General features: G+C 36.6%; 1 protein-coding gene across 49 annotated transcripts in view; it reads right to left on the bottom strand.

The window, feature by feature from the left end:
* LOC105224521 (Down syndrome cell adhesion molecule-like protein Dscam2) overlaps positions 1-15,951 on the bottom strand; it is a 158,160-nt gene extending 142,209 nt beyond the window's left edge. For all 49 annotated transcript variants that reach the window (XM_049453268.1, XM_049453276.1, XM_049453280.1 and 46 more), the window contains exons 1-2: positions 15,653-15,951; positions 1,368-1,655 (exon numbers count right to left, since the gene is read on the bottom strand). In XM_049453268.1, the coding sequence (XP_049309225.1) occupies positions 1,368-1,434 (67 nt within the window). In that variant the 5' untranslated portion in view covers positions 1,435-1,655; positions 15,653-15,951. The remainder of the gene's footprint in view (positions 1-1,367; positions 1,656-15,652) is intronic.
* Positions 15,952-16,438: the final 487 nt, after the last annotated feature.

Raw genomic sequence — 16,438 nt, 5'->3', positions numbered from 1 at the left:
TAGGTGTGTTGTGAACATGTGTTTATATGAGGCGACCGGCTTATTTTGATAACTAGAGAGAAAGGCATCGCAACCGGTGATTGTGGTTTTGGTAGAAATGGGTAACGGTGATATTGCGCCGTGGTTGCATATTGTGCAAATGCATTTTGGCAGCTTATATACAGAAATTGTTGCAAATTCTCAATGAGTTTCGGCATAAAATTAGAACAGCAAGACATTTTTTAGTTATTAAAACACCTTTTAATATCTGTTATTTTTAAATAAAAAGCTTTAGACCTCTAAGCAATAGTGGTTACTTCGGAACCATATGTTATTATAGTACAGTGGCGTAGCTAGGGGGGAGCGAAGGGGGCCGTCGCCCCGGGCGCAACGTCTTGGGGGCGGCAAAACGATCTTCGATGGTATTTAAAAACTCCGATTCGGGCAAAAATTCCTGCAAATTGTGTCAAAAGTGTACAAGATATAGGGCGAAAATGAGTTTTTTCTATGGCTTTTAATAAGATGTCTTGTAAATTTACTATCAATTTCCTCAAAAACCGTATTGTGAGAATTTTGGAAATTTCAGAATTTGCGTGGCTTCTAGTTCCTAAATTTTATATACTTAATATCGAAGATATTTTGTAAAAATTCACTTTTGTTCGAACCACCTCATGAAACTTGTAGGTAGGTAGATAAAAGGGGGCGGCAGAACATCCTTGGCCCCGGGCGCCCGAAGTTGTAGCTACGCCACTGTGATAGCACTAACTATAATTTTTGACAAAGCAAATTATTCTCGATTTCCGAATCCGAACGAAGCAAATACATATACTTGTATGTACATATGTATACCATATATTTGATAAGTCCATTTTTATTTTTATAAGGTTATCGGTTATCGGCTTTATTAAACAATGTGATAAACTAAAAACGCGGGAGTTATTTCTTTCAATCAGTAGCGAAATATAAACCAATTTTAATTATACATGAGCTTGAGGAACATATGAAGTATACAAGCGTTGAGAAATACCATACAAATTCTGAACCACTAAAACTTTTCGAAACAAAAATACCTTTCGTTCCCTAAATACTAAACACATGTAGATTTTGCCTGCAAAATCAAAATCACTTGAAAAAGCAGGAATGACGAAGTGTAAAATACGTCTAAAAGCTTTTGATGCCAGCTACTGCAAAATTTCGAAGAAAAAATATTGGAAATTCGTAGAAAATTGCTGAAATATACAGAAGGAATTCGGAAAACTTGAACTATGCACAATTCTGATATTCTCTTCAATCTGCAGACAGGAAGCGGGCCTCATAAATAGGCTGATACATCAGTTGCACATGCTTAAATATAATATTCCCTACATACAAACAAAACATATACTCACAGAAGGCAGCGATGGCTGCGAGCAGGGTTAACCATTTCATGGCGTTTAAACGCGGTGGCGGCAACATTTTACGGCTTTCGCTGATGCTTTTGTAGCTGTACGTTGGCGTTGCTGTTTGTACGCTTAGTTGTTGTTGTTGTTTTGTTGTAATATTTTCTATCCAAATGTTAATCCACAATATGTTTCAATATTGCGCACAGACTTTAGTGTGTGAACACTAATTTAACACTTGTTTGTCGGTATTTTTCTTCGATTTTCAACACTGGCACATTTATGTTGCTTTTATAGCTGGGCAAGGCGGGAAGAATTTAAATTAATATTACATACGTAGATAAATTGCGCAAGCACAATGAAATATTTGGGTTACACGGAAATTTTAAAAACTAAAAACGACTTTTCTCTCAAACAAATATTTCGTGTGGAAAACACTTTGTTATTTCACTAAAATTTCACAATAAATCACTGCACTTTTCACTATTCAAGACCAAAACTGCTTTGTCGATTTTTGCGTATCTGTAAAGAAAAAGAGCGGTTAAGATTATTAGACATTTATTTGAAATGTTAAATACTTAATAATTTTTATAAAAATATTTGGTAAACAGTTTAATTAATTTTCAGGATTTTACATTACACACATATACATATATGTACATATATACAAGTATATGAAAACCATTTGAAATGCATCAATTGTCATCTCTCTTAGTCGCAAAGTTCATGCTCCCTTCATTCCATATTCATACATACGCATCATACGTACCACCACAACACATCGAGCTGACGCTCATTTGCTAATGAATTGGAAATAATGTCATTAAACACCACAAATAACCCCATTACGGCGTATCTGGTACATGCTCGTCACTTCACCTCCTACTAGTGAATTCAGTTCTGGAGCACGCACACTCCCACCTTTTGCCAAGTGTCTCTTCAATGTTTTGAACAATGGTTTCTAGAACCGATGCATTTTCGGTGCGACGATAAACGATTGCAATTAGTTGAAGAGGGTTGATTGTCTTTCTAAGTGCGGATGAAATGAGAAAACTTAGAGAAGTGTATGTTCAATATACATGTAAAGGAAATGAACACGAAAGGAAGGCGGCAAATTAATACAAATATTGTCAAGAAAGTAGTTTTGAGTATCATAGATATTTCTGTATTTTATACCTCTATATTGTCAATATTATTACAGTACTTGAACAGACAGAGATTCCTATCTGCTGAAGACATCTCGATTTGTTCGCTTTAATTACAGTTTTTAAATGATGAGCTCAAATTGTCTATTATAATATATAGGTTAAGTAAATAATTTCTTTTCATTTAAGCCTGCCTAGCTGAGTCAATTTAGCCAAGCCCGCTTTTGTGCATACTTATACCAAATTTAGTCCTTTAGCATTTGATCCGATCAAATCCGATTCGAATGTAATATTTTGTATTTGTAAAGGCATGATAACCTATTATTAACTATTTGATGCCTGAAATTGAAACTGGTGATCTCGGCGACATTTGGTTTCAACAAGACGGCACCACTTCCCACACATCGTATCTAAAGTCTATCTATTAAGTCTAGTCTAAAGTCTAAATCTATTGATAAGTAGATTTATTGAGAGAACACTTCGATGAGCAGGTAATTTTACGTTTCGGGCCAGTCTATTGGCCACCAAGAAAGTGTGAACTCACACAGTTAGACAATCCCGCTTCGATTAAGGCCTTGGAGAAAAACATCACGCGTGTCATTCGCCAGTTACTAGTCGAAATGCTGGCGTGAGTCATGGAAAACAGGACTAAAGGGATGTACCATATGAGACGTAGCCAAGATTTGAAAGAGGTAATCAAAAAATAAATGCCAGAGAATGTCCTTTCCAATGATAATAAACATTCCTCATTAAATTTGTAGTTTCCGTGCTTTTTTAAAAAGTAGGGAACTCCGAAATGAATTACTCTTTACAACCACTATCGTGTCCCTTTATATTTTTGATTCAAGATCAAATATCACAACGATGTCGACCTAACTTTGCCGCCTGTGAGAGTCTTTAATCGCTTACTTCAACCAACATGGTCTTAAGCTGTCTTAAAACATACAATAATCTTCAAGCTTTGACGTTTCACCGCTTCTTTTGACGGAAAGAAATATTCAAGTGAGTGTTGGTTGCGCTCAATGCGGCAAAATACAAATATGTTTGCTTGTCAGCTCGCTCATTCAAAGGCGACAGAAAATCAATACTTGGCTGCTCTTCACGTAATTTCCGCATTCAAAGTAAAATCGCAACGCAATTGCTAACAACGCCTGTCGAAGGTGGATGCGACGGTTCCTGCGTAAGAAAAGTAGTTGAAGGAATGCCTGTTCTCCACACCAAGTTGGAGGGTCTGTAATATGACCAGTAGTACCGCCAATACAAACATCCTTTCAATTTCCGTTTGCCTAGTTGCGAAATTTGGTTGTAAGAAGTTAGGCGGAGAAGCTTTAAAAGCGTTAAAATTACTAACGGGTCAATTTGTTTAAGTTTGAAAGAAAGGCGTTTGGGAGAGACAAAAAGAAGAATATTTTTTTTTTAATTCGGTGGTCACTATATTTATTAAAGTCTATTCACGTTTTTATAAAAATTACTTTATTTAAATTTGAAATACATATTTTATTCTGAATTAATAAAAATAATTAAATTTAAAATTTTTTATGTTGTCATATTGTTTTACCAAATCTGCCATATGGTCAGTAAACTGCTCAGCAACGTTAGACGCTTAACAATGTACGTAAGGGTGTGCTTTCAACTGGGAAAAAGTCGATCCCACTTCCTAATGACCTATTCTAATATTACCATTCGATATAGGACTGCTGTTGGGGTTGAAAACTGGTTTTCGTGACAGCTTTTGAGCGGCATTAACTGTATGACTCATAAAAGTAATCCGTTATATAACAGTTTCCGCTGTATTGACTTAGGCTAGGCACACAGCTGACACGTGTCATTTAATTTAACAACAAAGGGAATAAATTTAACCGAATGCATGGAGGAAACAAAATAACAGTACATATCTATATATGTGGCACACATATGACAAAATGATTTTTACAATAAAGCGGAAGTTCTCTAAATGTATTTTTAGATATTTCGGCAGCCCTGAAAACACTTTGCTCCACTCTTGATTAGTAGAAAGCATTAAAACTATATAGGGGCATATGTATAAAAATTGGAAATATTTCGGAAATGTGCTTCGCAGTGCAACAACAACGGCAGTTAAGTGATTTTAAACCAGCTGTCAAAAGAATATGCGCGCAAAGAAATTTAGAAAAAGTTCACAGGGCAGTGACACTCAAAAGAGCACTGCACACGGCGAATTAAAAGAATATTAATAAAACATACTGAAAATAAAAAAAGAAAAGAACACACAACAACAACAACTAATAGACTACGTAAAAATTTGTGAAAGAAATTCCTGAAATACTGCTGCGCGGCCCGTCAATTGTTGTTGAGGCTTGTGCCTCAAGACTTACGTAAGTGAGTAAGTAAGTAAAGAGCGCACAGCCAGTGGCATTTAATGCCACTTCATATGTCATGCCCCGAAAGCACAACAAAAGCGCTAAGAATAATTAAAACAACTACAACAACAATGCAATTGAAAATACGCAAACGACATTGACGAGCAGTCGCTAATGCTTAATAGAAAATGAAAAGCAACGGATGTAATGGACGCTGGCGAAACAGAAGAACACAACAACGCAACAATGCAGACAAAGCGTTATATTTCGTGACTTCCGTATCAGTGTTGCCACAGGCAAGCGTTTATGCGCCTCCACTGTATATGCGCGCGATTGTGTGTTGCGTTTTATGAGTGTGGGTGGTGTGCGGATTGCGCATCCAGCAAAAAATGAGTGGAAAAATGGTGGAATCGGAATGTTGTTTTTGAAATTGAAGTGTGACGCTGGCTGGATGGTTGACTGTGCGTGACATTTTATTGACAAAATACTCCGTCTGCCTGTTGCATGAAGTGCGAGGCAAAAAGCCAACGAAAAGATGATGTGAAAACAATTTTGGATGAATATACAAGTATGTAAATATGTATAAAAATGGTTGATGAACTCTCTATATACCTATAAAAGTTTTACAAATTGAATGAAAATGTATGATTTTAGTGACTATAAAACCGACACATACAAATATTCATGGATTTGAGTAGAAGTAATAAAAAATATCATTAAGAAGTTCATTTATTTTAGGAATAACTGGAAAAAAATAATTTTATGTGATTCGTATGGAAATTGAAATGTATAACAACAAATATTAGTTGTGTCTACATTTCTGTATTTAGTTTAATGCATGGACAAAGCATATCATCGACTTTGTATTATCGATAACGATATCTGGTTATGGCTGATGCGTTTTCAAAATTATTATAATCAAATTAATTATACGATAATTGTATGTATAATAATGTGAAGAGAGATAAAAATATAGTATTGAAGGTAACAAAAAAATTTTGCTCATAATTTTTACAATAGTTTTAAGTAATTAATCTGCCTGCTAGTTTTATGCTTTGGTATTTTTTAAAACATGCACAACGGAAAATAATAAAAAAAAATATTTTTTTTTTTATAATTCTACGCTTTGGGTATGTTCATATGTCAATTTCTTTTTGCAATAACGGTCGCCAATGACCGTTACGTTCCCACTGGCATCAGTTTTGAAGAAATATGGACCGATGGTTCCATCAGCCCATAAACCACACCAAAACTGCTGTTTTTTCTGAATGAAAACTTTCTCTTGTCTAAAATTTTAAGCTTTTTGGTTTGTCCTCCTTCAACACTACCTTTCTTACATGCCCTGAGGTACTAGTATTTCAAGACCTGGCCTATTCCTCTAGGGTCAATTACTTAAAGCATCATTTGAAAGATCTGAGTAGTCTAGAAAGTTAAGGGGAGTTGTGTTCCCTGCTGCCCATGAGGGGGCCAACTCGTCTGCCTTTTCGTTTTCTTCCATTCCTATATATCACTTGTTACCCAAGCTTTTACAGACTTTTTCATAGAGAGTCTTGTTATTGCTTCTTTGCATAACCTAGCGCAGTGAGACTTAGTACATATAGGCGCTAAAGATAGCCTTAATTAACGCTTGGCTGTTCACTAAAAGTTTTATGGACTTGCTGGTTGAAGCAGAAGCCCAATTGGCAACTTCTGTTATACCAAAAACTTCTGTTATACCTGAAAACTGAATTTGAAGCTAATTTCTGCGTATGGAAAATAAATTCACTCTTCCTCCTACCTCACCTTTGATCGGTCGGTGAATAGTAGAATATAGATTTCCCCGATAAACTTGTAGACCACAAAACCATTGGCCCATCCTTCTCTACTGGGGTATGAACAAGTTATGTTTAATTCCTCATGGACCTCATTTATCAAGTTTGAGTTCATTAGCAAAGTTAATACCAACCCTTGGTGACGCTGAGTTCCAATGGCCTAAAATCAGAAGCCGTTTGGCCGCAAATATTGCATCCTACTGAACCTTTATTGGTCGAATATTAAATGTAATCTTCGATGAGTAGTTTTCGTTGCGTCCATAATTCCCAGCAAGTAGGTATGTTGTAGCCGTTCCAGAGGTTTAATGTGGCACTCTTTCTATAGTACCATCCACCCCATCAAGACATCATATGTAAGTATGGGACATGTGGCGACAAAGTAGGGTCGTACCCGCTTTTTGGGGCAATAACTCCTCTTTAGCAATTCCAAATTCAAAGTGCTTTAGAATCCTTACTTTCAATGGTTTCTCTCCCGCTTAGTTTATTATCCAAGTAAATTCCGAGGCAGAGCTCGGGAGTGAAATAGTTCTACTTCTTAAAGAGGGGATATTGAATATTTCACTTGGAGAATATGTTTTCTGATTAGCAGTATATATAAACTTTGTTTAAATAAGTAGTCTTATCTAAATTCTGTCGCTCTTAGGATATAAGATGGCGCTTCTTCTTCTTTACTAGCGTAAACATCTCATACGTAGTTATAGGCGATTTAACAACAGCGCATCAGTCGTTTCTTTTTTTTCTTGTCAAATATATACCAAGTGCAGCCAGATCCTTCACCACCTGATTTCTCCAACGGAGTGGAGGTTTTACTCATCCTCTGCTTCCACCTTCGAAACTAGAGTTTTTACTTCCATCCAGATAGCTTGACCTAGCCAGCGCAACCGCTGTCTCATAATTCGCTGAACAATGTCAATATAGCGGTATATCTCGTACAGCTCATCATTCCATCCACCAAACTTTTCTCTCAAACGCTCCTAAGGCCGACTCATCAGATGATGACATCTGTACTATATAGCAGGACGGGAATGGTGACCGGCTTGCAGAGTTTGGTATTTGTTCGTCGAGAAAGGCCTTTACCTTTCAATTGCCTACTTAGTCCAAGATAGCACCTGTTGGCAAGAGTGATTTTGCGTTGGATTTCAAGGCTGATATTGTTGTTAGTGTTGACTTCAAAGTTATGACAACAGTGACATGCAAGCGAAGTCGCGAATCCGATGACTATTTGTTTGATGACAGGAGATATTTCATCTTGCCCTCATTCATTACCAAACCTATTTGCTTCGCTTCTTTGTCCAACCTGAAGAAAGCAGAACTAACGGTGCGGTTGTTAAGGCCAACAATATCAATATCATCGGCGTACGCGAGCAGATGTACACTCTTATAGAAGATATCCTTCTCTAGTTAGATCTGCAGCTCGTATTATATCCAGCAATAAGTTGAAGATGAGACACGATAGAGAGTCCTCTTGCCTGAAACAACGCTTGGTATCGAGCGGCTCAGAGAGGTCCTTCCGACGAAGAGGTGGTGTGTGTCGACCTCTTTTTCATGGGTCCTTTCCAAGATTTGGCGAGTGGTGAAAATCTAGTCTATAGTAGATTTTCCAGGTCTAAAGCCACACTGATAAGGTCCAAACAGTTTTTGGATGGTGAACTTCAGTCTTTCACACAGTACGCTCGATATGATCTTAGATGCGATATTAAGAAGGCTTTATCGGCCGGCCCCCGCCGTTTTCTTGTTCTTCAGGCGAATAATTGCTAATCGAACCACATCATAGTCGGACAATGCAACATCTATTCCATCGTCATCGATTGGGGAATCGGGTTCGACATCTCCAGATGTTACACTTTCACTGCCGTTCAGCAGGTTCTCTCCATAATTTCAATATGTTCTGAGCATCAGCTACTAGAACACCACTTTGGGTGCTCGAAAAGTATGCCTCTTACCAAGATTATTAAAAGAGTTTTTGTTCTCGTCGGTGGACTCGGTAAAATTCTGTATTTTATTAATGTATTTTTTCATAAAAATGTCTTATAAAATCCATGAACCAATAAAAACAGGGTGTTTTTTTTTGTTATTTTTTAGAGGTCCAACTGTTTATTTATTACTTTTTTATATGTCTATATGTAAGCATAACGGCATAATTGGAATAAATGAAAAAACAACCAGTGAGGCGTTTATGCGAAAATTACACAGTTTTTTTTTAGAATACAGGCTGGCAAAAACAAAAAGCTAATCAAAATCAAAAACGTATTTTCACTTTGCAGTGAATTTATTTGCTTTATTTCGACTTCCTCTACTCGCATAAATTTTATAATTTAGGGCGCATTGTGTTTGAACATTTTAAAGGGATATACGATGCAAATTCAGATCAATTTTATATGCACGAAACAATAGCGGGATGGCGGAAAGAACGCTGCCAGACATAATTTAATTCGAACACGCCGCTTGTAACGTATTGGGGCACAAAGCAAATAAGCAAGCGAGTATATGTAGAATGTAGCTGCAAACAAAAGCCACTTGAATTAAATTTAAATACCGACAATATATGTATGTATGTACAAGTCGGTAGCAGAGGCGACAATGTAGTGAATATGAATAGACACAGAGTCGAGACTGAGTGTTGGTGGCTGGAATAGCAACGATTTGGCGTTGACTGGAATTGATGGTCACATGTGTCATCTACAGCGGACGCTCAGCTCAGTAATGGCGACGAGTGAATGAGTGGAACAAATTTGTGGCCGTGCAATAAAGGGACGAACAGAAGGTATATACATAAATGCATATGTGATAGTGATTCACATGTGAACGTATGTAAGTACCTTTACCAGACTGATAGTGCAAAAAAGCCTCCTTAATGGTGCATAGTACAAGTACTTGCAAACACGCGTAGCAACTGCGCTTTAAACTTGCGGCAACCGCGAAAATTTACAGAGGTAATTGTTTTGGGATTTAATTAAGTTTCAAGTGCACTTATATACCATATGTATATGTATATATGAAGCGCGTAGAATGCACTGCTCGACGCGCCAATCAAATGATGTGTGACCCGAACGTCGCCGGGGCTGAACTCATGGTCGTTCGCTTGACTTTTCTTGACTTAGACTTAATTCTATTGAACCGACAGCTGATTCGGGTACTGTTTGGTCATTATTGAAGAGAGTGGCGGGTATGACGGACTACATTTTGATAGCGTTCGTTAAGCAATTGTTGGTGCACATATTCTGTGGCACGTTTTATTGGCTTTCCGTACGATGTAAGAGCCGGAGGCAATTTATTGCTGTACATGCAGTGAAGGAAGCTATAAACTGTTATAATTCATTTACAACTACTTAATTTACTTTTTTCTGCGCCTATGATTAGTTATCAGCGCGGAAAAGAAGAGACGCCTCTACGCTGCGCAGTTGCATTGATAATATAAACAAATTGTTGCCGTTGATGTTTCTATAAATACTGCTTTTATGACTTCGTTTAGCTGACATGTGACCCAAGTCGGTGATAAAAATAAATCTTTGGTGTTTGCTTAGTCCAAACATAATCAAGTGGTGCATTAATTAAGTTAATTTTAACAAATTGCTTTCATATTATTTGGTAATTTGATTTTTATTATGGTGGCGATGTAACTCAAGGGTAATAAAACTTACGGAAGTTAGATTATATTCACAACATACATAGACATATTTACTAATAGTATTATAAAAATGAAAGACTTGATTGTTTGCTTGTTTGAATTAAATAGGCTTCAAAACTACTTGATGGATTTCAAAAATACTATCACCGCTCGGAAACTACAATTTCTCTAGGGAACATAAACTATATTAGAGGTATTTCTTTTCAATAGTCCTGAGTACTGTCAAGAGTACGTCGAGATCTTAAATTGAAATTGTACAAAATTCAGCTTGTGCAAAAACTGAAGCCGCTCGACCTTCTCAAGTGATATCGCTTTACTCGAAGGGCTCTTGAAAAGTTCCGGGAAGATCCGATGTATTCGAGCCAAATTTTGTTCAGCGATGAGGCCCATTTCTGGCTCAATGGGTATATAAACAGCAAAATTGTCGCATTTGGGACTAAGAGTCACCTGCAGAGGTTCAAGAACCGTCATTTCATCCGGAAAAGGCAACGATTTGGTCTGATTTGTGGGCCGGTGAAATCATCGGTCTATATTTCTTTAAAAATGATGCCGATGAAAACATAACCGTGAATGGCGACCATTATCGCGCCATGATAACCGACTATTTAATGCCTGAAATTGAAACTGGTGATCTTGGTGACATTGGTTTAAACAAGACGAGACCACTTCCAACACATCGCATCAACTTATCAATGGATTTATTCGGAGAACACTTCGCTGAGCAGATAATTTCACGTTTTGGGTCGGTCGATTAGCCACCAAGATCGTGTGATATCACACCGTTAGACTTATTTCTGGGGGGATATGTAAAGTTTAAAGTCTATTCGGACAATCCAGCTTCCATTCAGGTTGGAGCAAAACATCATGCCTGTCATTCGCCAGTTACCCGTCGTAATGCTCGAACGAGTCATAAAAAATTGAACTTAAAGGTGGACCATATGAGACGTATCTGCGGATAAAGGCCATAAAATATCCTTTAGAATGATAGTAAAAAATCCTCTTTAAATTTAAAGTTTCTGTGTTTTTTATTTAAAAAGTAGGAAACCTCGAAATGGATCACCCTTTATAACAAAGCAAAAAAACGGTAACTTCACTTTTGCACCAAAACTTTAATACTCTTCCCACGTGCATTTCTTATGACATAAAAGGATATAAAAAGATCCCCATCTTGATTTTGATCGATTGGTTGGTTATACTTGTATATGGCCCAATTGGCTATGGTTGTTCGATGTGAAAAATTTATTCGGCTATTTTAGCATTACCTTATATAATATTCAATGATAATTCATATAAAATTATCTTGACAAATAAAAAAGATTTCCACACAAGATCTAACTTCAGGTAATTCAGTTTGGTTGCCTTTATGCTAAAGTGTCCGATGTAGACGGTTCCAGTCCTCAGTATGTATGATATCGCTTTGAAGTTTTGAAAACGATTTCTTCTCTTCAAGATGCTGCTCATTTCATGGGTATAAACAGACAGACAGAAAAATGGATAGACGAACTTAGCAAAATCAACTCATTTTGACCCCGACGTTTGCTTAGTGGTGTTATAAACTTCGTGACCTAACTGTTCATGTATTAGAAATAGCAGTAAATATCTTTCACTATGCTACCCATTGAATAATGTTTCTAGGTCCTAAGATGTAAAACGTTTTAGCCAATTTTTTTAGATCTTTTGAAAATCATAGAAAAAATTATATCGAAGTTTCCACCGTCTACTAATTATCGAACATAAAAATGGTCGATAAAACTCAAAAACTTATAAAATGGGTGCTCCTACCGATATGTACAATATATAAAACCAAGTCGAGAGTAGAACGCAATACACTTTTCAAGGTGAATGTACATATCAAAGGCCGATTTAAAATCTAGATTATATTTTTTCTAGTCGAAACCATTCATTGTTAAGAGAAACTCGGAAAGCAAATGTCAGAAACTTTTCTCACTTACACTTAACCTCAATTTATTAAAAAGCAGTTAATACGAGTAATATTAGTTAATATTCGCAAGTTTTGTCCACTTTACGCCATTTTATATATATTTATTATTTATATACATACAAACATATATATGTACATATGCATGTACATATCTATAAATGTATGTATATTCAGTTTCAACACAAATGTGCATCCTTGGTTTGCACTTAGCAACAGGATACTTAACATAGTACTTAGAATGACAAAAACAACAACCGAAAACACTAGCCAACACACGACAGCCACAGCAACTGCAACAATACCATGAATTAAAACAACAAAACAGAGATGCCTTTCATGGTGACTAAATAAAAATAAGTTGAGAACGTAAGTGCATGCATAAAAATAAGAGAATGCTGTAAAAATATGATACAAACATATGAACAAATATGTAACTGCAGTCAGAAAAATGCCAAAAATGTTAAAGAAACACAACAACAAAAATAAACTGAACCAAGCCAACCAGCAGCGCAACTAAATAAGAAGACTAGTATATATACATACATACATACATATATAGATATTCATCTCTATATTGGAACAATAGCGACAAGCACGCTGAAGTGCCCGACTATGCAACTGTGCACAGCAACGGGACCTTTTATGAAGCATTGGCAGCACAAATAATGTTGCTTAGCAATATAAAAACTATCCACCAAATGCGCTACGGCATCATCAGCAACGACACTTGCTTTGCTTCGCTGTCTGTATATGTGTGTGTGTGTATGTACTTATTTGGAAATGTATTTACCGAGAGCCTGCCTGAATGTCTCTACATCTGCCTGATAGCGCGACTAACGTGCTGAGGGTTAATATCCTGTGTCGTGCAAGGATAATGCGAATGACTACTACAATAACAACAAAGCAGTAAGTATTGTATATAGGCAAGTATGTAAATATACAGCAAAGCACCAAGTGTAGACAAACTATTTATGATGCTGCGCTGCTGCCAGCTGAAAATAAGAAGTATCACTTCTGGAAAAGTACTCTCAACAGTATTGATATGGATGTATGTATGTACGCGTGTTGACAGGTCAAAGCGATGATGGCGAGTAAAGACGACTACACTGGCAGAAATGTGTTCGTGTAGTGATATTTTATTTCTCTTGAAGAGGAAAATTAATTAATTTGTGAAAATAAAATGAGAAAACGAAATCAATGGCCACTAAGAGTGAGAAAAACTGAAACAATAAGATTTTGTGATGAATTGTACGTTTTGTTTTTGTCGAAAAGTTTTGATGAATAAATTTCCTATATTTTAAGGAAGGTTATAGATTTTTCAATTACCTACAACATTGTCACAACACTTTTTTCTATATATTTATTTTTTTATGAAAATTATGATTTTTTGAGAATTGTCAATTATGTACCATTGCCTCTTATTAAAAATATTAAGGAAATTTTATCGATTGTTACTGATGAGATGGTGAGCTGTTTTAATTTGAATTTGTCTAAATCAGTGTTCCCCGTTTTATTTTTTAAGGTTTTATTTTACTCTTTTCTTAAGTAACATAAAATTTTTACCTTAGCATCTACATAAATCTTGCTGCTATGGTTAATTTGGAAACTCCTTTTACACTACACTTTTCCCGAATTTAGAAAGTCGAATAAATACAAAGCGCTTTGACTCTTTCAGTTCTGTTTTGTTAATTCTATTATAGTATAAAAAGGGATTTTTATTTATCAATCAGTGAACTTTCTGACTTCCACTTTGAACAAATTTTAATATTTAAAGTTGTAATTTCAATTTGCCACTTTTCTGTCAAGCAAATTGAGGTTTGCTCTTTCTTTCTTTTCGTCTAAACCTTTACATCTGAAAGCAATTACATTGTAACCCGTTGAGTTTGAAAGCATAGAATATGTGAACACCTCATTAAGGGGGTGTAATGGCTCTCTACTTTCTCTGTATTAGATAGAATTCTACGATAGTTTGGTAAATCGAAGAGTATGTGGAGCAATAAATTCAATATGTGAAATCCATCAAAATAAATTTAAACTTTTTTCAAAATGCAAATTATTTGCAATGTACCACAGCAAGTTGCTGCCACTAAGCAACAAAGGATCAGAGCAGTCACGCTATCCGATACAGCAAAATGTGGTAAATGAAAAATTGCAACACGTGGCAATACGCGAAACAGGGATGACTACTATGTGCCACCCAACACATTGTGCAGATTTTGACAGTTGCAGTTTGACAGTTGCCCAACAAAACATGTGTGTATAAGCAGGACATGCGCATTTAATTGCTTAATACTAATGGATATACCACTAAAAGCAGAAAAAAACACTTTTTGGCATACAATGCGAATATATGCGAAACAAATGCATTTTTTCAGATGCAAAATTATAAATGAAAAATTACTGCAAAAGCGTATATTTTACATGTAACCGTTAGAGAATTGTTTGATCTTTGTTAGGGCAGCATTTACCGCAGTAACTAACAGCTATTTCTTGGTTTTTGAGACCACGGAAGTGCACCGCACCCAAAACATACAAAATCTAAAGACAGTTCAGCAGTTTTTTCTCTGCGAATACTCTCTGTCTAAATGTACACAAGTACACACCCTTTTTGTGTTTAAATGAATGTTTGAGGTTCAAGACAAGGGGTTGGCGGCGTTTTTGGGGCGTTGTGGAACAGCAAGGGTGCTGCTGCTGTGAAAACTCAACGCTTGCTGGCAGCCGCATGGAAAATTGGCGTTAAAGTGAAGCGAAAAATCGATAGTTGAGACTTCAGTGACGGAACTCCAACGCTACATGTGAAAGAGTATGATGAATTTGCACATTTTCTTTCAGTTTACACTTGTTTTTCTTAAATTAATTTACATTAAATTAATTTTATAAATGTTAGAACAATGGCGACACATAAGTCGGCAGTTAGACATGCAGCCCACCCCATCGTTGGCCAATAATAAAGTTTTGCGTATATTACTAAGCTATTTTCGTTAGTTTTCTGCGCCTGAACCCACCTTGTTTGGCTTATCTACCGATTACTGCGACACACACTGCCAGCATTAAACACATATTTTTCATATTTCAGATGAAATTAGCACAAACTTTCCTAGTCGAGAAAATGGTTTTTGCCATGGGGCGCGGTATGCAGCAGCAAAGAGCCACTAATCCACGGGGGTGACTCTTTGCCAGCTGCACACGCACAACGCCGCACCACAGCATATTGCGCTGCATTCACAAATTGCCAATTTTTTTCCATTGACTTTGCTTAGATTGGCATATCTTATGATTTTTACATTAATTAACTTCATATTCACTGCACTTTACACATTTTATTGTAAATTATTTTAAAGCACTTGCACTTTTTTCCACACGAAAATCGCTAAGCTCCTCGAATTAATGGTTTTCTTTAAATTCAATTTATGCAAAATAAACACAAACCAAATTGAACACCACAATTTATATTTGTGTGTACGTATATTTGTGTCGCGCACACGCACACAATTCAACAAACGAACGCGTAGCACCGGAACCGGTTTCGCTTGATTGCTATTTGTGTTCGTCGCTTCGGTATTATTGTTCTTAGTTTTGTTGCTATTGTAGATACACCGTCTGGGGGTTGTTGGTGTGGTTGTGTGATTGACTCACACACACGCGCACACAATCTGACAAACACTCACAGACTCCCTAAATATACGATGAAACGTGAACGACGCGCAGCCCTATTGTCACGAACAAATCCAAACGCTAACTGAATCCATGAGCTCGAGCAATGTGTGCTCTAACCTGCCATCGCCTCTAATAAAAGTGTAGTATTTTTGCTGCTTTTGCGTGAACACGCCAACACTATTCGGGGAAATTCGTTGCAACATGCAACCGATTCGAGTTGCTTTCATGCAAGTTCGAGGGTTCGATGGAGCTTTGGCTGCGAAACCCGAATTTCGGTAAAATTTAAGCATTTTCATGTCTTTCATACTACATAAATTTTATTATACTCTAATTGTTGGTTCGTTGTGATATAGCTTGGCCTTAGAAATTGTCAAAGCTGATTTCAAACGTACTGAAATATATGAAAAAATATATTAAAGTTGCCGTTTCTTGGCAGCGCGTTGCTGCAAAGTTGTGTTTAGTGGCAATTTTTTAGCGTCAGAAAACATTCCCCAAATATTTTTGGGAACGCCGTCGATTCCACTGTCCTTGACCGTGTCCGTTCCAATTGCGAAGACC

The sequence above is a fragment of the Bactrocera dorsalis genome, chromosome 3 (assembly GCF_023373825.1).
Source record: "Bactrocera dorsalis isolate Fly_Bdor chromosome 3, ASM2337382v1, whole genome shotgun sequence".
NCBI classification, from domain to species: domain Eukaryota; kingdom Metazoa; phylum Arthropoda; class Insecta; order Diptera; family Tephritidae; genus Bactrocera; species Bactrocera dorsalis.
The sequence above is the reverse complement of the archived record's forward strand: the minus strand, read 5'-3'. Positions and strand labels throughout refer to the sequence as shown.